Genomic DNA, 22,319 nt, shown 5'->3' with positions numbered 1-22,319 from the left:
CTGTGTGGATATTTATTACAAAACATAATTCACAATGCAACAGTGCCACTGAGAGATGGTATATGGCGCATAATTTACTTGATATACCTTGGAAAGGTGCCGGATACGTCTGCCCTACAGGCTGGAGCTGGGAAGCAGCAGCAGTTTGCGAATAGGGATATGCCATTCCTGCATACGGCTAAGGGAAGAAGACAACACTTCATTTCAACAGTTTCAGTGACATGCTACTCCCTATACTGCTGCGGATGAAGTTGGAGGAACAAGGTCAGAGTGGAACATCTGTACATTAAATAGTCTCAAAACAGCTGTTAAGAGAGCCAATGTCACTGCAGCCATTTTTAAAGCAGAACAAAACCCAGTCACTTCTGTCTTACCAAAGATGACCACCACAAAAATCTATGTTTTTCTCCCGACAAGCTTCCTTCACTCAAGGTATATGAACTGAAGCATTTGGGGGTCAAAAATGCTCTTAACTCAAAGAGTTTCCATTTAATACTAAACTACCAGGCTTGGCATTGGCTCAAAAGTAAATTATTTTTAGAAAGCCTGAGTAAAGGTCTGCTCAGCAGTGTCTGAAGTGGTTGAGAAACTTTTCCTGCCATAACCAAATATGACTCTTTACATGAAGTAATGAAGAACAGTTGAAATCTGGGAGGTGGAACTTTTCACATATTTAGTTCCGATTGTGGAACATTCTCCTGGCAAAGGAGACGTTGTTTGTGCCTGTGGAAGTTACAAAGAGATGTGTTTCGGTAAGTAGGCATGCTTAATAGATGTGTTTGTGTGCTGGGGCTTCACTGTGGAATTTTTCAAGTGAAACATTTTGACCTGGGTTTCATAGCCCCACAGTTGTAGCAAATGCAATTGCTCTAATTTATTTTCTCTAAGTAAAACAGAATCAGGGAAATTATACTCAAAATCAAGACCTGTGTTAAGTTTAAAAATTTAAAACATCCAAGTCAGAAAAATGACATTTTCTTCTGGTCACTTAGGACTAGATTTGCATACAAGGTAACAACATGAACCAAGTAGTCCAGTAGCACTTTAAAGACTAGCAAAATAATTTATTGGGTGAGTTTTCGTGGGAAAGACCCACTTTTTCAGACCATAGCCATACAAAACCAGACTCAATATTTAAGGTACAGAGAACCAAAAATAGTTATCAAGGCTGACAAATCAGAAGACAAGAGGGACAGCAGGAGCGGGGGGGCGGGGGGGGGGGGGGGAGAGGAAGAGAGAGTATCAAGAGTCAGATAAAACAAAGTATGAAAAAGAGTCCATATAATGGCCCAGGTAATTGGCATCCCAGTTCAAACCATGTGTTAACATATCGAATTTGAATGTAAGAGAGAGCTCGGCACTCTCTATTTGCAGGCGACTCTCAAAGTTCCTTTTCAGTAAAACACAGGTCATTAACAGAATGGCCCACTCCATTCAAGTGCTGGCTGACAGGCTTGTGAATTTTAACCAAGACACCAATTACCTGGGCCATTATATGGACTCTTCACATACTTTGTTTTATCTGACTCTTGACTTCTCACCTTCCTACTGCCCCTCTTCTCCACTGATTTGCCCACCTTGATTACAATTTTTCTGATTTGTCAACCTTGATAACTATTTTTGGTTCTCTGTACCTAAAATATGGAGTCTGTTCTGGTATGGCTATGATCGGAAGAAGTGGCTCTATCCCACGAAAGCTCAATGCCTAATAAAGTTATTTTGTTAATCTTTAAAGTGCTGCTGGACTGCTTGTTTGTTTTGATAGTATATAGACTAACACGGCCCTTTCTGTCACCATTCAACGTGAACCAAGGGTTCAAAAGAGCTCTTGAAAATTCTCCCCTTACGTGAGTGTCAGGTTACAATCCATTTCTGTGGAAAGGACTCTAGTACTGTGAACCCTCAAAATATGCAGCTTCACGTTGTGTGCAACTTGCTTTAATGTGAATTAAAAAGTAACAGAGAGGGAGCCGTGTTGTTCTGGTCTGGCTATGGTCTGAAGAAGTGGGTCTGTCCCCCAAAAGCTCACCTAATAAACTATTTTGCTAGTCTTCGAAGTGCTACTTGACTGCTTTTTGTTTTAATGTGAATTAAGTGCAACTTGAAGCTGCTCTGCAGCTGCAGGCAGCTAGGGAGGCTAAAAGCCCCTTCTCCCTGCATTCCCCCAGCAGTGCTGCTGAGCAAGGCAGGGAGAAGCAGCCAGGAAACTGTCCAGCTGGATCTGGCAAGCAGCAGGGAGCTGGGAAACAAGTCCCTGCCTGGCTCCCCTCCCCTTTCAGAGCTACAAAACTGACCAGGTAAGCAGCCCTTGTCACTTTCCTGGCTCCAGCCAGTGGAGGGTAGGGAACCAGGGGCAGCCTGGCTCCCCTCCACTCCTTGGAGCCAGAAAACTGACCAGGGTTGCTGCCCTGGTCAGTTTCCCAGCTCTTCATGGAAAGGGGAGCCAGGCTGCTGCTCATGTCTCTCTCCAAGTCCCCCTAGTTCCTGGCTCCCCACCACTTTGGGATCCAAGAAACTGACAAGCCCTGGTGGGCAGGTCAGTTTCCCAGCTCCTGCAGGCCCAGGGGAGCTGGGAACCAAGCTGCAGTCTGGTTCCCGTTTCCCCAGTCTTGCACAAAAATCTGAGTTACACTGCAGTTGCAGGAACTTGAGGGTTTACTGTACTGGAGATTTTAAAAAGTTCTGTCAGTGTTCCAGGGTTAATTAATTATTATTAAAAATGTGTGCCTTATTTCCAGAATGAATTTGTCTAGCTTTAGCAACCACCATTGGATTATTTTATACCATTCTCTGCTTGAAGAATACATTAGTAAATATTTGTTCCCCATGTAGAGTCTTATGACTGTATAATGACAAAGCAATTTACACCTTACCCATCTCTTTGTTAAACTGAAGTAATTCAATCTGTCTAGTTTATCAGAAGGCACATTTCCTAATTCTAGAAAACAAGGGAGTTATCTTGGTGAAGGAGCAATGAACACATGACCCTTGGCATGAGTTTGTTGTGTGCTTGCTCACTTGCAGTGTGCCTGGTCAAGGGAAGTTGATAGTGTGTTTTGTTGGGAGGGTGGAGGAAGGGAGGCTCTGTGATGGGTCTAGAAGCTTCCCAGGAAAGGCAGACAACTTCCTAAGAAGGATCAAGCTGATCATCCTTTGATCCCTAATCCTTTCAGGATACCTTGATAAGAGGTCAGGGATAACTAGGATTTTAAAAGCCAGTTGTAAGTGATCAGAGGCGCTAGTGAGCAGAAGCAGCAAACAGAAGCTGTACAAGCAAGATACATCTAGTGATGGTCTCTAAACAAATTAACCACACCCCACAAGCATAAACAGAGAACCCTGCAAGAATGCAAATAATGCAGGCACAAGCCCAGCACCAGAGCAGAGACTATCTAATTTATTGCACTGAATGCAGTATGTATTATTACCTGCCTTGTGCGCAGGTGGCATATAGCACTCAGAGCAAGGGCAGACTTGTGAGACTAGAGTGGTGGAATTGCAAGAGCTAAGGGAGACAGAGCATAGAGATGAGACTTTCGGGACACAGTACAGCAGTCCCATTCCCTATCTGACAGCCTCTGTGCTGCTGAGAAAGAAGGAAGTCTTTGGGAAGGAGAACCTCAAGGGAGAGTCAGGGGAACAACTGCGCAGTCAGAATCCTCCTTCCAGAGCATGTTATGGTGTCCTCCCACACACAGGACACCTCTCGGAGTGGGGGTGGAGAAAACCCATGTTCTCTCTTACCCTGTGACCACTTACACAGCTTAAGAGACGACCGGGGCAGGGGTGGGGGAAATAAGAGGTCTATAAAATCCCTATTCATGTCAACACACCATCTGAAAAAAGTGTTGCTTACCCCTTCACATAACACAAGGATCAGGAGTCACCCAATGAAGTTGATGGGCAGACACAGGAGCTAGGATGGGTGACAGCAGTCAGAGCATTTGCTGATTGCCTCTTCTGGGGAAACGGTGACAAGCACGTAGTACTGTGCACAGTGGGAATATACTGGGCTCCAGTGACCATTTGTCTAACCCGCAGCCATTCTTACGCTCTAATTATTTTTTGGGACTTTCCTCTGAACCCCATGCTTTTCCAACAGCCTTTTCTGGGTGGCTCCTCTGTTCTTGCTAAGGATCCCCTCTTGCCCACAATGAAGAAGAGCACATATCTAAACAAACACTGCCACCAGAGACCTCACGGTCTGACTGCAATACCTGAAAGCATTGCGCACTTCCAGGGAGAGTTGAATGGGGCTGGAGGGTTGCAGGCACTAGAGCAGCAGAGGGCGCTTGGAGTCCAGAAGCAGATGGCTGAGGTACTGAAAAGGAACCAGAGAAGACACCCAACACATCCTTTGCTGTTGACAGTCATTTTCAGTTGCCTAAATTATTTCACTTAAGTGTATAGGACCCTGCACAAGTCACATAACTACAGTCACTGATTAGACCAAGATTAATAGGACAAAATCCACAAATCTGCCTAAAAGAATCTGTTTGAGGAAGATCAAGGGGCTGTGCTCATTGTAAAGTAAGCAAGAGTTTGGTCCTAGCTTGGGTGCCCTCCACACACAAATACTTAAATGCACGTGGTTGTGCTTGAACTCAAATTGTCTGGCCTGCCCGGAGGTAAAGGTTAGAGCTTCAGTGAATGTAACTCAGCTGCTGTCACCACTCTGGCAGCATGGAAGCCAGCTAGCTCCACTTGAATGCTATGAGTCTGCCAATACCTTGCCACAATTCCCCTTCTCTCCTTCATGTACATGGCAAGGACAGAGACATTCTCCCACAATCTGCTGGGAAATAATTCCTAGAGAAGCTCAGCAAGCCACAGGATGTGTCCCCAGCAGTCTTAGTGACACAAACAAGTGCAATGCCAGCATGGACAAAAGCTGCTCAAATGTTACTTTGCAGATGCTTCCATTCAAGCTAGACTAACTCATGAGAGAACAAAGCAGCAGAAATGTAGCACTTTAAAGACTTACAAAATGATTTTTTCGGTTATGAGCTTTCATGGGACAGACCCACTTCATCAGATCAATTTCATTTCTAATACAGACTGACATTTATAAGTACAGAGGACCAAAAAATTGCAATGAAAACTGACAAATCAAATAGGATTGAAAAAGGGGGTGAGGTGGAGGGATGTTAATTGTTCTGTTTGAGATAATTATGAGCATCAAAGGAAAGTAAGCAGCCCTTGTAATGCGTGAGGTAGTTGATAACACAGGCGACACCACACTAATATTAATCCTGAAAATCTTCCTTGCAACAAACTCCACTGCCAACTTTGTCCACATATTTATTCTGGGGATACCATCACTGGACCTAACCATGGCCGCGTCTACAAGTGCACACTACTTCGAAGTAGCGGCGCCAACTTCGAAATAGCACCCGTCACGGCTACACGTATTGGGCGCTATTTCGAAGTTGAAATCGACATTAGGCGGCGAGACATCGAAGTCGCTAACACCATGAGGGGATGGGAATAGCGCCCTACTTCGAAGTTGAACATCAAAGTAGGGCACGTGTAGATGATCCGCGTCCCGCAACATCGAAATAGCGGGGTCCGCCATGGCGGCCATCAGCTGAGGGGTTGAGAGACGCTCTCTCTCCAGCCCCTGTGGGGCTCTATGGTCACCGTGTGCAGCAGCCCTTAGCTCAGGGCTTCTGGCTGCTGCTGCTGCAGCTGGGGAGCCATGCTGCATGCACAGGGTCTGCAACCAGTTGTCGGCTCTGTGGATCTTGTGTTGTTTAGTGCAACTGTGTCTGGGAGGGGCCCGTTAAGGGAGCAGCTTGTTGTTGAGTCCACCCTGTGACCCTGTCTGCAGCTGTTCCTGGCACCCTTATTTTGATGTGTGCTACTTTGGCGTGTAGACGTTCCCTCGCAGCGCCTATTTCGATGTGCTGCTGCGCAACATCGAAGTTGAACGTCGACGTTGCCAGCCCTGGAGGACGTGTAGACATTATTCATCGAAATCGCTACATCGAAATAAGCTATTTCGATGTAGCGTGCACGTGTAGACGTAGCCCATGTTAGTTACAAGATCAAAGGCACATTCTCGTGCACTTCCACCAACATTATATATACTATTATGTGCCAACAAAGCCATGCCACTATGTACATTGGACAGCCTGGGCAAAACCTTCGCCAAAGAATAAATGGACACAGAGCAGACATCAAGAAAATCAATACATATAAGTGGGTCAGTGAACACTTCAATAGAGTGGGCCATTCTGTTAAAGACCTAAGAATGTGTGTCCTAGAACACAAAGAATTTAACAACAGATTAGGGCAAGAGATTTGTGAATTAGAGTACATATTCAAATTTGACACATTAACAGGTGGTATGAACAGAGACATGAAATGAAGTTGATCTGAAGTGGGTCTGTCCCATGAAAGCTCATCACCGAATAAATCATTCTGTTAGTCTTTAAGGTGGTACATTTCTGCTGCTTTGTTCTGATGGAGTACACAGACTAACACGGCTACCTCTCTGTTACTATATAACTCATGAGAAGTAACTGCAGCGCAGATAACTAGAACTGACTCTGCAGTGAGCACATACCCTAAGTAACTCAGCCTCATTCATACAAGAAATAGTCCATCTGGACTGCTGCATGATGCAAGGGTCACTCACAAGTCACTTCCTCTTTTCAGCTCCTTATAAGAGCACACCATTCGTGCAGCAGGAAGTGCTTAAACACGCCAGTCCATGAGTGCAGTTTCTACTTATCAAACCCAGGCAAACTAATTCATTACCTTGTGTTGTCAACTGCGGCAATACTGCATGAGCTGGCTGTGAGAAAGGTCTCTTGGGGGATGAAGAGACAGGCTGTGCTGTTCCTCGTAATATATTTGGGTCCTAAAACATGCACAGGTTTCAGTCAGTATTAGTGAGCTAACAACTTAGCCAAAAGTTTGGATGCAAAGCCATTCCCAAGACCAGTTATTATTAACAGTAGTGAACCCATATACAGACATGGAATTTAAGTTTGACAGGAATGCTAGCCTCACATGGAACTGAACATCAAACAGCTCCAAGTTATACAAGGTATCCCAATGAGCTTCAAAAAGGTGAAAGCAAGACACTAACAGAGTAGTCACCATGCAGGAAGGTTGAGCAGACCCTGTGCACTCAGCAATAGGTCCCACATGGCCTGAAATTTATATCAAACCCTACATTTTAAGGACAATGAGTGTGTGGCGACATACCTCTATTTCTGAGTCACTGGAATCAAGCTGAGCGCCTGCTGTCCCTGCAAGGAAAGGTAGCATAGGCTGTCCCATTTTAGCCATCCGAGAAATGAGCTTTGCTTTTGCTACATCAGGATTCTGGAAGAAACATTTGCAATCTCTTAACCCATTTTGCAGTGTTGTCTTGATGCTAACCCCAACTACTGTGGCACTGTACCACCCTCCCCCACCCCCCAGAATCACACACAGACTTCATTGCACAAGCTTTGCTCAGTCTTTTTCCAGGTATCCAAAGAAGACAGTTTCTGTATTTAGAGAATTCCCGAGACCTTTAGGCCTTTTAGATAATACCTGAACAACAGAGAAGTAAGGAGTTAATATTCTGTTTTTACAGCCAGGAGTACTGTGTGGCTATTGATGGTATGAAAACATTAACAAGACAAAAAGACATATGGGCTAAGGTAAAAACTTTTATTGAACCAACTTCTGTTGATGGCTAGGACAAACTTCAGAGCTCCTCTCAAGGTCTGATTAAGGAAACCAAAACATCCAAGCTAAATACAAGCTGCAGTTCCCTGGTTCATCACTCTCTGGTCTGGCAGCATCAGGACCATGGATACTGCTGGACCAGAGAGGCCCAGAGTCCTGCCAGTGAGCTGGTGGCACGGAGCCCCACCAGAGGCAAGAAGATCGATGGGCTTGGCTCTGACTGGCTTGCACCTATTATTCTGGTCTTTGTGGCAGAAAGGTTCCTGCCTTGGGCATGACTAGTGCTTCCATTGCTGCTTCTGAGTCTTGAAAGGCCTTCCTTGGGTAGCCAGCATGTGCATCCCAAGACAGATTTCATGGTAGTCCTTGAGTCTGTCCGATCCAAGAACAAACCCATTCCCTTCAATGGGAGATCCTGCAAGGTGTCTGGGACCGGAAGAGGGTATCCAGAGGCCTGCAGCCTTGTGGATTGCTATGTAACCATCCCTGCAGTGAGGCTGCATGCAGCTGAGTCAGCTGAATCCAAAGAGGCTGGGAGCAGTCTTGGCCACTGCTTTTCCCCTCAAAGGAGGGTAGGAAGACACTCCTCACCATTAACGCGATGACAGATGCAACCTTTTTAAAACAATATGCCAAATGAGCAGGCAAAGGGAAGTGAAGGAGGTGTTTCCCTTTCCAAAGATCAGTAATGACAAAGCCTCTGAACACAGGGAATACAGTTGTTTCAGGCTCCTGTGCAGTTATTGGCTGTTCTAAAGAAATTATGAAAAAGCAGGGAGCTTGTATATTACAGACAGACAATGTTATCCAACTGGCTTTTTAACTATCATTTCAGCCTGAATACAAACACATATTCCATTAACAATCCAGGAAGCTTAGTTTTAAGTATAAAACTCCTGCTGTTAGCTCAAAAAACAAAGTTTCAGTTCTGAATGGACAGCACTCAGCCAAACAAGGCTTTGATCCCAAGTGAGGCTTCTGGGTAATAAAATAAGTAGTAACAAAAGAGTGCCTTGACTGCATACACTTCAGATACACCTCAGCATTATTTTAACAAGGTGGGAAAGCCTTAAACATTCCCGTATAAGTTTCAAATTAGCTAAAGCAACACTTACTGCTAGTTGTTCACTTATAGAGTTCGACTTGGCTCGAACAGCTGGCTCACTGCAGAAGAAACAGATACAAGCTGGGATTAACGTTAGGGGGGAAAAAAAACTCTGAAGAACTGAAGAATATACAAATCATTGAACACAGCTGTCAACTGCAGTCCCCTGAACAAAACGTCACTTTGCCATGATATTTTAACCCTTCATGTTTGGAAAGCTAATAGTAACCATACATAACAGCCTAGATTCTGGACCACTACTTTGTAACAAATTCCATGACTGTGGAACTTATGTGCTCAAATGAATACCCACTGTATAGATATACACCTCCAGACTTACATTTACTAACCTATTATGTTGTACTAAGAATTTGTACTTCTAAGACTTGGGCTGTTTCTCCAATAATGAGAAAATGTGATCTGTTAGAAATCTCTTACTGGTATTTATTACATGAACTAGACAGCTATTTTTGTGATGCAAACTGAACACTGCTTCACCACCGTCTGATGCTAACAGATGACCAGATCCCAATCTGAAACAGTCTTTCCTCAAAGAAAGTTACAACAGGAACAAAGCTGTTTTTCCAAACTTTGCATAACCACAGACACAAGTGGCTTCCATTTGGTGTGACAATAAACTGATCAAGAACTACAACACTGGTCATGTCAGACCTCAGTTGCATGCTGCAGGGCAAAGACTGATTTCATTGATCTTCTTCTCAGAGTCTGTCAAGTCCCAAGGCAAACCTTGTCCAAACGGCAGAAAGTGTTAACTTTTTTGAATAGCAAATGTTTATCTGTGGTACTGATCCTGCCAGGAGCTCAGCATGCAAGTCAGGGCCTAGGTTTGCCAAATACGGCATAGATTTATACAATTTTAGTAAATGTTCATCAGGTTTTAATGTAGCAACAAGCAGGGAGGATTCTTGCGTTACTTTTGATATCATGGGAATGCTGCCCTCAGTTTGGGTCTTATTGAGACTTTCACAAATATTAAGTTATTGGAGCTCAGAACTCATACTGCTTCCTTATTTTCTTACCCAGGCTTTGGAGGTATTGTAGAAGGAGGCACTCCAACAGTGTCTGTGGTGAAGCTGTCTGAATTGGGTACTGGGGAAGATACAGAAGAATCCCTAGAACCAATACTCTGCCCATCAGAGCCAGACTCCTTCACCAGCTTCACCTAAGAAAACCATGATGAAGATATTACACACAGATCTGTTTTTCTGGGTCCAGAAACAATAATTTAATGTTCTGCTTCATTCTGGCCAACATTTTGTTCACCACACTACCATTTGCACCAGAGTAAAAATTTGCATCTATTTAAGAATTATAGGTTTGGCGTTTCCCTTACCATCTCACTCTTCATAACTTAACAAAGGCTAGTGTTTTTCCGGAACATCTTACATACAACAGAAAGGTCTCTCAAATCAAAATGTAGCTTATTAACGCAGCTATATTTTCTGTACTTATCCCAATATTGTATTGGGTATATAGAAGCTTTTAACTGATGCAGAGGAGGGGGTGTTATTTCATAGGCAGAAGTTTCTAGAAGTGTTGCCGACCAACTACCCAAATCAGTTGTACAAAAATAAATTTGAAAGGAGATACTCACCCGCTTAACTTCCACCTCAAAAACCAATGTGGAATCGGGAGGAATGCGATTGGGTACTCCTTGGGACCCATAACCCCATGCTGGAGGAACAATGAGAAGTCGTCTTCCTCCTTTCTTCATCCCAATCATCCCTTCTTCCCAACCCTTTACATTTCAGAAACACACAAGAAAGCTGATTTGTAAGCAGCAGTCTGACTCAGTGACATTAAAGGATCTACAATCATTCTCATAAGGCTGTTCTAGGCCAGGCTAAAGGGCACAGTAGCCAACACTTGGACACCGCAAAAAGTAGCCTCTGGCAGTTTGTTCTGTATCAAATACAGTATAATTGATTATGGTTTGTTTGAATCCAGGCAGAACTTTCAGAAGTTCTTCAAGATCTATGAGATTTTAGTAGAGAAATGAAGGTAAAAAGGTCAGAAGTTCTACCTTAATGACTTTTCCAGAACCCAGCTTCAGACGCAACAGCTTGTCCTTGTTGACATTGGACTCAAACACCTATGGAATTGAAGGTTAAATGGTACAATCACTAGGCTTGCCTACCATGGAACTGATGAAGTTTGCGACTGTAAAGCTAGTAAACAATGTAAAATACAAAGACCCCAATGTCCTTTCATTTCATATTTAGTACTACTTATGTCTCCCGCAACTCTCAGAAAACCATCATCCAGCAGAATCCATCAAGCTTTCACATGGAACCCACAAAAGAGGAAGACCTCAGACAATGTGGATAAGGTCAACTGAGACAAAAGGACAACTGGGGCACTCCTGAAGCCACCTAGAAGTTTTGTCCCAAGACAGAGTGAGGTGGAGGAGACTTGTAGATGACCTATGCTCCATGCGGAGTACAAGGGTGAAGTAGTAGTAGTAGTAGTAGCAGCAGCACCACCACCTATGTCTCCCCCCATGTGGTAACCTTAAAAACAACACTAAGTGGGGACAGCAGAAGAGTGACACAGTATGTATAGAGTTTCTAACCACCTGTCAATTGACAGTCTGTAGGGATGCAGTAACCAGAGACTCAGGCTTAAAAAGCAACTTTAAGTTCGATAGCTTTGGGGAGAATGAATCACATTAAATGGGAATGTTGCATTATGCTGACATCCTAATGACTTGCTTCCCAAAGAATAAAAGAAGTCGCCTTATTGATTACGTACAAGGACTAACATTCTTCCGTCTTAGCACAAGGAGCTGGCTGAGAATAGGACACATGGAAGAGGCTGCCCTGTGTGTTTTATGGAGCTGACACACAGCTACAAGAACAGGTTTTTGTAGCAATACGATGCTCCCCATCTCCCTCAAAGCTTTCCTGTCCAACTAAGTACTAAATCAAGCACAACTTCAGACATTCCTAAGATTCAAGAGAAGAGAGGCTTTGATGGCAGAAGTTAAGTAATACCTGATGCCTGGTCAAGCCGCTTCAAAGCCAGGATGATTAGCTCTGTTTTCATGGATCTGTTTAATAACTATGTTGGATATTAAAAGTAAGTCAAAAACATTTTGATCATCTTTTCCCGAGTGCTTATGGAACCTATTATCATCTCCACTGCTCAATACTAAAAGGAATTTAGTCTTTCAAAAAAACCCTCACACAAATATCTTGTGTGTGCCTCAGTTCCTCCTATATTTAGCATTGCTGCCCTGTGGGAAGTGGGGGAAAAGGGGTATAAACCTGCTCTCTGGGCAGACTAAGATGTAAGTGCCTCTGAGGCTAGGTCCACACTACCTTACGTTGACCTGTGTCACACAATTCTACCTACATCAATAACAAGGAAAGTCAACTTATCGTGATGTCTACCTTATGCTTCAAGAGATCTGCTAAATCAAGCTCCAGTGGATCAACTACTGCAGCACTGATCTGCTGTTGGAGACAAGCCCTCAGTCACCAATCCTGTAGATCTGGGACACCCCATCACAGGGTAAGTTGTGATGGAAAGAATACTTTGCACATCCAATGATTTTGAGATTACAAGTCTCTTCCAACGCCTCAATTTGAGAATGTGTAATATTAACCCATTACTAGCAGTACAAGCCCTTTTACCTGTCCAAGCCCATGGTTCTGGAACAGCCAACCAGTATAGGCAATCTCCAGAGAGTCTCCTACTTCCAATCCCTGCCCCTCTCCAACAATGAGATCCTGGTACAGCGTCGAGTCCAGTGAAGCACTACTGTTGAATTTGGCAATGCAAAACTGTGAAGAAATTCTGAACATTAGCATCTTTTGTCTGTGGCCAGCTGCCGCAGCATAACAAACTCCTCAGACCAGGGGTTATCAAACTTCATTGCACCACAACCCACTGCTGACAATAAACATTATTACATGACCCTAGGATGGGGGAGAAGGGAAGAGACACAAAGGCCTGCCTTGGATAGGGGGCTAAAGCCAAAGCCCTTGGGCTTCATCTCCAGGCAAGGGACCACTGATCTGAGCCCCAGCACTCAGGGTGTAAGGTGAAGCATGAACCCTGGGTGGTGGGACTCTGGCTTTGGCCCTGAGTTCTGGCAAGTGCACTGCCAGCTTGGGCACCTCTGTTAAAAAAGTTGCAACTTGCTTCAGGATCCCACGCACAGTTTAAGAACCACTAACTTAAAACAGAAGACAAGCAATATCTAATTTTTTTCTCACTGTACCAGCAAGACACCAAGTGTTACAGACACACTTCATACATGAGGACATCACTCATGATTCAACTCCTTTTGCAGCACTTTCCTGACATGTCAAATGAGAATATCACTTACCTCACTACAGAGTGCTGACTGGTTTAACTAACATTTTAAAACACTAATATCTTTGGATGAAAGGGCTACAGAAGTCTGAAGTATAACAATCTGAGGCACGCTAAACTGTACTCAAGGGAGTCAAACAGAATGCCATTTCATCATAACTAAGCCAGAACTCAGCACATTCACAAATTTGCAACTTGCATTTTATGTTTCCGGTAGTGGGGAGAGGAGACTGAACTGGGCTTTGATTATGTATAAAGGTTAGCAAGCTGGGGGCAAACATGACTTATGTTTGATGGTCTGAACCCTACTCAACAACTTTGGTAGGGTTAGTGCAAGAGTGCAGCCTGCTGACTTGCAAAGATTACCTGTTTACTGAAATCCACGGCTGCCTTTTCTGACTCAAACATGATTGACCAGTTTTGCCTCTGATCATCATAAAATGTATTGTAGTTATTGGGCTGAACCTATGGAAAAGGAAATCAGTCACATATCAAAATTAGAAGGAGGTCTTCAGTTCAAGCACTCAGGTTTTAATTATGATAAAAATATACTGAAATGGAGATAGAGGAGTTTTATTGCTTAAAAACTAGCCAGGTTCAGGTACCAAAAGTTAGTCATCATTCCTCTGATCAGTAATGTGAAGAAAAATGCCTTAGAAATTTCTTAAATATACGATTTAAACAGTTCTTCACACAGGCCACAAATTCCTATAAAAGATGCCTAAAGTTAGGTTAGGAAATCCATATTTAGGCAGTTGAGTACAAGTGGCCTGATCTTCAGAGATGCAGAACATGTTTGGCTGCCAATCACTGGGACCTGGTCATCACTCAGCACTTATGAAAAATTTGCCCTTCATTGTGGGTCCATAACCATAAATGTAGGAGTCTAATTTTAGGAACCCAGGCATGACAGTTGGATTTAAAAAAAAAAAAAGAATCCTATCTGTTCTCCAGTCATACTTTGCATTGCTACCCAGTAAGGGTGAAAGTGTTACATGTGCTCTGAGAACAGAATAAGGTGTGCACAACACGTCTATAAAGCCAAGCTGGCTGAATGAATTGAATGGGTTGAAACTGACCCAACCCAAAAGGGTCCCAGGATGACAAAGAGACATGCAACCCACCTACCCCGACAACACTGGGTACATTAAAAGGGATGACTCCCAAGAGACTGGTTACAGGCTACAGCCTGTGGATTCGAGAGACCAGGTTTAGAAGTTTTGTCCACAGTTAATCAATGTTAAAAATAGGTCAGAATTTGGGCTAGAATTTCTGAGATTCCCATACCACCAGCATTCACAAAACATTTTCGCAAGATCATTGCTATGACTTTACGCTTATTTATAAGCGTCCGACTCTACCCAGAAGCTGAAACTGCTCTCTAGCAAAAACCCGATGAAAATGTATTATAGAACTAAAGGGCAAGAGGAGTTATTTTTAGATCAAATAAGGGGACAGAGGTGATAGCCATCAATAACTAGTGGCTAAAGATGACATTTTTCCTGCCTGTTCAGGATGCTGGTTTTCTCTGAAATTGGAGGAAAAGTGGAATGGAAACTTTCAGAAAGGCTGAAAATAACTTAGCAAAGTTTTACTGAGAAAGAAACCCACCACCAAATTTCATACAGAGCTTAGGCATTTTCTTGCCCTCTTACTCAAACGCCCTGCTTTCTTCCCTTCCTATGATCACTGAAGTACAGGCAAGGGCATATATGAATCTGTGTTTGTTTGATCCCATTGTAAGTGTACAAGAAAAGCAAAGTTGTCATCTGCTCTGTAAAATGGGGATGATATTCATCTCTACTGTACTGTGCTTTGAGTTCTACTGTTGAAAACCTGTAGAAGAAAGGATATACAATATTTACGGTGCATGAGTAAGCCACATGCCTTGTCTCAAAGGCTTCATAATCTGTAGTTAAGAGACCTAGGATAACATTTCAGAAGAGGGAAGGTCATAAGTCTTTGCTACGCAGAATACAGTGTACAAAATGTTTAGGGGTAGGTCTCCATTCAAAACACTGCAGTGACTTCAGTGAAGCTACTACTATGCAGTGGAAGATCTTCTCCTATTGGTGTAATTAATCCACCTCTTTGAGAGATGGTAGCTAGATTGATGGGCAAAGCCTATGTGTCAAGATACAATGAGGTGTAGGCCATGCTAACTGCTGCTCAGAGGTATGATTTTTCACACCCCTGAGCTACACAGTTATGTCAATATAAATCTGAAGCACAGACCAGGCATAAACAAAGACAGTACATCTGGCTACTGAAAAATAAAGATTTCTGAATGCATTCTTACCGTGAGCACAGATCCTGGATGGATCCTGGCAACTGTGACCTGCTGCTGCTGACTGATATAAAGAAGGATCTTGTACTTGATTCCACAAGGAGGACGGGAGGAGGGGAAAACAAAGAAGAAAAAGGCAAAACAAAACAAAAACACAAGAACAAAATTAACCTCCAGTCTGTGAAATTCTACAGTGCACTGTGAGAGAAACAGGAGCATCAGGGCCATCACTTGGCTGCTAAATGCACCAGGAGTATGTGTGCTTAAAACCATGACATTGGAGCTGCTGAAATGTAAACAACAGTTCGCACTGCACTCAGCATGAACCTATGCACTTCTGCACTACATCTTGTGTAGAATGTGTGTATACTGTCAACACCTTTCCATATAAACCAACTTGGCTTGAAGGCTCATGTCACAGCTTTTAAATATTCATGTGTTGAAACACCTTGCTTTGATTACTCCAAAGCAACTGTGAGTCTAATTCCACCACGAAGCCTCTAGGGGGAGTCCATGCCAGTCCCAAGCCTGGATAAAGGAGGAGGGTTGGTTAGATGAGCATCTAATGAGTGTTGATGTACTTAACGTGGAAACAATACGAATGAAATCTGATGTCAGTATGACTAATTAATAAAAGATACCAGCTCAGACATTGCCCTAATAAACAAGGTCTGTGGCACCAATCAAAAGATAGGGGCTGGATCGATAAGTTGGCTACCAAAAGAAAGTTACAAACACATATACCATCAATTGGAACATGGAATGTCTGAACAGTGTGGGCAATTGGAAAATTAGACCTGTTTGGGAAGGAGCTGGAGAGATACCCAGGCAATATATTTGGACTGGCAGAGATGGGTTGGATGGCATCGGGACAGATGTGTGGTTGCCATTTGGTCAAGGAATGAAATGAAGAATGAGGCAGGAGTCGGATTCCTTCTTAGCAAAAGAGCTAGAGAAGCATTGTTAGGATACCAACTAGTGAGTGCAAGAGTGATGGCAGCAAGATTTGAAGCAAAAGCATTCAACGTCTCGGTCATTCATGTGTATGCCTCCACATCGGACAGTATGGAGGAAAAGACTCAGCTATTCTATAAAGACTTGACAAAGACAATGGAGGAGATGCCGAAGAGAGATGCACTGATCATTGAAGGAGATTGGATTGTGAAGGTTGGGAGAGAGTCATGGTAAGGCTGGATATGGAGCAAGAAACTAATGAGGCGAGAAACTACTAGAGCACGAGATGGTGATCTGTAACATGACATTCCAACAAAAGGACTGTAGGAAGTGGACACGGCAATCGAATGACAGGAAGTCTAACAACATGACGGATGTGATCTAGATAAGAAGATGGGTAACATCAGTACAATAGTGCTGAACTTTCCAAGGAGAGGACATAGACTTGGACCACAGTCTAGTGATCACGACCATCAAGATGATTCCCAAGAGAAAGTGTAAGACGCAATTTAAGAAAAGAAGAGAGATGGAAAGGCTAGGTGAGGTGAGAAAGAAATAGGGAATGCATACAGAGCAGCACTCGAAGAGAAGATTAGGAATGAAGCCACAAAGAAAGACCTAGATAAGAGAGAGTCAAGGGATAGCCACAGCGATAGAAGAGGCAATTGAGCAGACGGCTCTGGAAGAAGAGAAAAATCAATAAGAAGAGAATTACACAGGAGACACTGAAGTTGGTCCAAAAAAAGAGAGTGTTGAAGATCAGAAGGGATGTCTCCAACAGGGCAGAAAAGCAATACAAGAGTGAAATGCAATGAGGTAAGGAAAGCGGCCAGAAAGGATAAGGCAAAGCGGTTAGAGGAGCACTGTGAAGATATTGCAGTGAGTGTAAGACTTGGGAGACGTATAGAAGAACATCTTATGGACAAGCAAGTGGGGTTCAGAAAGGTAGAAGTACCATATAGCAGATGTTGGCACTAAGTTTGATAGTGGAGAAAGGCTTAAGAACAAGAACATCGACACTTGCTTCGTCGATTTTCAGAAGACATTTGACAGCATAGATCAGGAAGTGATTTGGGCGGTTTTGGACTTGTATGGAGTGGATAGCAGACTGACACGGTTGTTGAATTTCAACAACAATGCAGAGGCACTGGTGAAAATGTGCAGAGAGTTAGGAAGCTGGTTTAAAACAAGTAGAGGTACAAGACAAGGAAATCGATATCGGCGAGTATCTTCATCATGCACCTACGAAGGACAAGGTAAAGAAGAGGTAGAAGGAATATCTGTGGATGAGAGGAGAGTGAACAACTTGAGGTTTGCGGATGATATAGATGTCATTGAAGAAGATGAAGAGAAGTTAGTGAGAACAGTGCAGGTGCTAAGTGAGGAAGGGAAGTTGTACAGACTGATTATGAACATCGATAAAACAATAACACTGGTATTTGGAAATAAGGAAATAGGAAGGAAGATCAGTGTAGACAGGATCAGACTAGATACCATAGAGAAGTTCCCGTATCTGGGAAGCAACATAACATGTGCTAGACTGTAAGAAGGAAATAGAGACTAAGAACAGCAAAAGTAAGAGTGAATTTGAAGGCGATGAAAAAGACCTAGAAAAGCAAAGCTATTAGCTTAGGAATGAAGCTGAGCATCTTGAAAATGTGTGTATTCAGCAGCATGTTGTATGGATGTGAGACACAGGTGATAATGAAAGATTCGAAGAGAAGAATCTTGGCATTCGAGAGTTTTTACAGAAAGATCCTGACAATAAAATGGATGCAGAAGCTCACCAATGACAAATTATATAGGAAGATACAGACGAAAGACAACCTCCTGCAGAAGGTTATACAAATGGAAGTTACAGCTATTCAGGCATATCTGCAGAATGAACGATGAATGAAAAATCAAGACCCTGGTATTTGGCATAATGGGAGCTTCGAATAGGAACAGCAGACCCTGCAGAGAATGGGCAGATGATATAGTAGATTGATGCAGAGCTAGTCTACAGAAACTAAGCCACTCTGCACGGGACAGGGAAAGATGTAAAGAAATAGTGAGGGAGGCATTCGACATCAGTGGGCATGGAGCCCATGATTGCTGTTGATAACAATGATGAACTTTGATTCTGGTTCTGTATTCTGTTTCCTCTTACCATACAGCTGTCGGGTGTCTGAGCAGTCTAAGGAGCTGTGTTCAGGAGACAATCTCCCTAGATATTATGCAACCTAGTAGATAGAGCACTGGAATGGAATTTAGGAGATCTGGGTTCTATTCCCAAGCCTATCACTGACCTGCTGTATGGCCATAGGCAAGTGATTTCACCTTCAGAAGTCAGACTAGATCAGGGTAATTATTTTTGTCAAGGTCCAAATTTCTTGGTCAAGGTATAGTCCAGGCTCAGACTCCAGAGAAAGGAAAAAGAAAAGTAAAGAAGATTTTGGGGTCCATTCACAAGTGTGTGGCAATCCAGATTTGGTCTGTAATCTGCTACTGACCATCCCTGGACAAGATGATCTCTGTATTCCCATCTGGCCTTAGAACATATGAACCCTTCATCACATCAGATTACTGCAATGCATATATGCAAGGGATACAGTAATGGAGAGGCATTTAACTCTAACTTTTAGATTTCTTGACTTCTGAAAGTTTAACCATGAAGCCATAGTTTAGTGTTAAGTCGGATATTAAATTTCCCGAGGTTTAGTTCACCGAAAGATGAAAAGATCTCAGTTCTCTGACAGATGACGTAGCAAAGGCCAGGAGCTATCTAGCAAGATTAAATATACAAGTCACCAGTTTACTAATCTAACAAAGATTAACAAGTGCAGACATAAGGCGTAGCTGTGCACATAAACTCCTTTATAAAGGCACAACTTAAAAGAGCCTTAAAGGTAATGGAAGCAGCTTCCATCAATACTTGGCCACCCTTACACTTCCCTGTTCACCCCAGATGTTTTTTTTTGCGGGGGCGGGAGCAGCAGCAGGGGTTTAAAAAACAAAATCCCAATGGTCTCAATCATTCTACTGTAAGGAGTACTTTAGGGAGACAACAGAAGCAGGGAGGCTGCATGTCAGTGGAATAGTTCATGGTAAGAGGCAGCAGATCAAGAGCAGATTGGATTTAGGTTATTTCTTTTAATACAGATTTCAAACACTACCCCCCCCCGGCAACTTCAAAGCATGAAACTTCAAAGTGCCAGCTTGCATGAGGAGTAAAGAGACTTAGAAGGGGTGCAGGCTCTTCGAAGTACTGGTGGCTGATCCACAACTACACGCAAGCCGGTGCTCCCAAGTTTCACACTTTGAAGTTGCCATGGGGGGAGATTTAGCCTAATGAAGTGCTGCATATGCCCTGTAGCACTTCAACAGTAATCTCCCCCCACTCTAATTACCATGCCCCCTTCGAAGTTGAGGGCTAGTCTAGACACAGCCTTAGAGTGGCAGATTGTTGGAAGTGTAGAACCACAATCAAGAACTGATTTTTTGTATAAAAAGATCAAAATAGAACATAATTAATATCAATTGGTTCATATGATCTCAATAATAAGGGAGATGCACATGTATTTGCTAGTGGACCTGAAATCAGGTTCACAATTTGACCCTCCAAATGAATACCAAAATAGCTTAATGCCAACTAGCTTAAATCCAAAAAAATAAAAAACAGGCATACCACCTTTTCTAATGCGCTTCAGTCTCAGGTGGGAAAATACCTTTACAATACTCTTGCTGAACGCTCAGAGAACTGGTGCAGCTGTAAAAGTAGCTAGTGGCTCAGCAAATAAACTGCAAGAGACCTAGCAGGGCTAGAAATCACCAAACAAGAATGACACTAAAAATAACTACAAAAAAGGCTTTGCAAAAGATTTGCTTTCAGTACAGGTATATGTTAAAGAGAAATGGAGCTTCTCTCACCTCTTTGGTAGAATGGTTCCCCACCACAGCTGCTCCATACTTGCCTTGCTTCACATACTGCCCATTTGTACTAAAAGGCAAAGTAAGACAGTCAGTTGCAAATCTATTCCTTCTTCACATTTCTTTGGTGTTCATTAGGAGCGTGTCACCTTAGTATCCAAGGGCCACTTCCTATAGGCTTCTGAGTTTGACTAACTTAGTAGAAGTAAATCTTTTTAGCTTGATGAAAGGCAATAGGGAACTTAAATTCTGGTTTTAAACTTGAGTGACCTGTCCACAGCAGAACACAGGCATTGTACATACAGAAAACCCAAACATACGCGCAACTGAGTCACCCGTGTCTCAGGTTAACATGATGGCTGCCCATGACTGGAGCAGTCTCCTGCTCCTGTCAGGGGTATCACCCACTCCTGTCAGTGGAAGAAGCGACAGTCAGGCTACCATCCCTGAAACGAGTGGGGAAACTGCTTCTGTCAGGGGTGGCAGCCTGACTCATGACTGCTGTCCCTGACAGCAGTGGTTTCCTGGTCCCAGGAGTAGCGGGGAGCTGGGAACCAGTTGGCGACCCAGCTCCCAGCTCCCCTCCACCTGCAGAGATGGGAAACTGACCAGGGCAGCAGCCCTGGATGGTTTCCTAGCTCCAAGGAATGGAGGCAACCCAGGAACTGGGAGCTGCTGACCTGGTCATCTTCCCACCTCTGCAAAGGAATGGGAGACAGGCTGCCGCCTGGTTCCCAGCTCTCCATTGCTTGCAAGACCTGGGAAACTGACCAGCTCATGGCAGGTCAAGATAAAAAGCTCATGGCTGTGTCAGTTTCCTGAGTTCTCCCCAAGTGGCGTGGAGCTGGGAAACAAGCAGCAGCCTGGGTCTTGGCTGTCCCCAGCTGTCAGGAACCAGGAAAGTGACCAGCCATGACCACATAGCTGGTCAATTTCCCAAGTCCCACAGTGGCACAGAGACAGGAACTAGGCTGTTCCCTGGTTCCTGGCTCCCTGCCACTCTGGAAGCCAGGAAACTGACCAGCCCTGGTTTCTGTCTCCTCCCTGACTTGCACGAAAATTTGAGTTACACGGGGGTTGCAGGAATGCAACCCCCCCCATGCAATTTGATGTTTTACTATAGTTTTGGTACTAGTTCCCTGCTCCTTTCTTCCAGGGTGTGAATTTAGCATTGATAAAGAGGATCTGACAGAGCTGGTCAGAAAACAGTAAGAGTGAAAAACCAGAATTGCCTTAGCAACGAAGGGTCCTGTGAATTGCCTTGTTACTCATCAATCAAAACATGCAACACCTTCCATTGTTCAAGTCCTGGACTGCTCAAACACATCTGACAGTAGACCACATTGTCCTATCTACACAGACCACACAGGCGTCCCATTCATAGGCTTTCTTGTCCCAAGAATTGTATCAAATTGTATGACATTTGTGTAATGTGAACACCATAAGAATCCCTTTCCTCCCCCAAAAATATCTCCTTCTTGTGACAAAATCTTACAATTGGAGTCTGAGTCGCTACCAATGAAAGGTCATTGCAGGACCCATTAGTTATGCCTACTATGGTACTTACTATCGAAAGGCATGAACTGCTGTAGCAATAAATACTGATGAGACTGATGAAGCCGCTGTTGTCGTAGGCATCTTCTGGGCTGGCTGACCTGCTTAAGAGTCAGATTGGGAAGTAACAGAGGAACTTTTTTCACAATTGGAATTAACCAACATGCTTCAAATACAGCAGCCTTAACTGCAATACTCCAAGTAATGAGTATTATGTACAATTTCCTAAATTAATAAAAATCAAGTTATGTAAAAAACTTTAAAAAAGCATACTCTCAGAGATGTTATAAACTGCTCTACTGAGCTGTAAATTAACATGTTTTATTGATCAGTTTTGCATAATTGTCTGAAGACATATGAACTATCACTGGGAAATCTGGTTTAAAATCAACAATTTTTGGGGAATATAAGTTGCCTTGTTTTATATGAATCCACTGAGATTTTAGTTCACTGGTTTCTGGCTCCACACCTTTCTGTCTTCCT

The 22,319-nt window shown here is 43.3% G+C and overlaps 1 protein-coding gene across 7 annotated transcripts in view; it reads right to left on the bottom strand.

Moving 5' to 3' along the window:
- The window catches only part of FKBP15 (FKBP prolyl isomerase family member 15), a 59,382-nt gene that overhangs the window by 28,946 nt on the left and 8,117 nt on the right, over positions 1 to 22,319 (bottom strand). For 4 of the 7 annotated variants that reach the window (XM_075015763.1, XM_075015762.1, XM_075015764.1 and 1 more), the window contains exons 3-15: positions 21,850 to 21,940; positions 20,283 to 20,352; positions 15,432 to 15,506; positions 13,499 to 13,597; positions 12,448 to 12,597; positions 10,836 to 10,904; positions 10,407 to 10,550; positions 9,832 to 9,974; positions 8,802 to 8,850; positions 7,216 to 7,335; positions 6,763 to 6,865; positions 4,218 to 4,321; positions 88 to 178 (exon numbers count right to left, since the gene is read on the bottom strand). In XM_075015763.1, the coding sequence (XP_074871864.1) occupies positions 88 to 178; positions 4,218 to 4,321; positions 6,763 to 6,865; positions 7,216 to 7,335; positions 8,802 to 8,850; positions 9,832 to 9,974; positions 10,407 to 10,550; positions 10,836 to 10,904; positions 12,448 to 12,597; positions 13,499 to 13,597; positions 15,432 to 15,506; positions 20,283 to 20,352; positions 21,850 to 21,940 (1,308 nt within the window). Of the gene's footprint in view, positions 1 to 87; positions 179 to 4,217; positions 4,322 to 6,762; positions 6,866 to 7,215; positions 7,336 to 8,801; positions 8,851 to 9,831; positions 9,975 to 10,406; positions 10,551 to 10,835; positions 10,905 to 12,447; positions 12,598 to 13,498; positions 13,598 to 15,431; positions 15,507 to 20,282; positions 20,353 to 21,849; positions 21,950 to 22,319 lie in introns of all 7 variants that reach the window. The other 3 variants (XM_075015766.1, XM_075015765.1, XM_075015770.1) reach the window with 2 other exon arrangements.

The sequence above is a fragment of the Carettochelys insculpta genome, chromosome 21, assembly GCF_033958435.1.
Source record: "Carettochelys insculpta isolate YL-2023 chromosome 21, ASM3395843v1, whole genome shotgun sequence".
Lineage (NCBI taxonomy): Eukaryota > Metazoa > Chordata > Testudines > Carettochelyidae > Carettochelys > Carettochelys insculpta.
The sequence above is the reverse complement of the archived record's forward strand: the minus strand, read 5'-3'. Positions and strand labels throughout refer to the sequence as shown.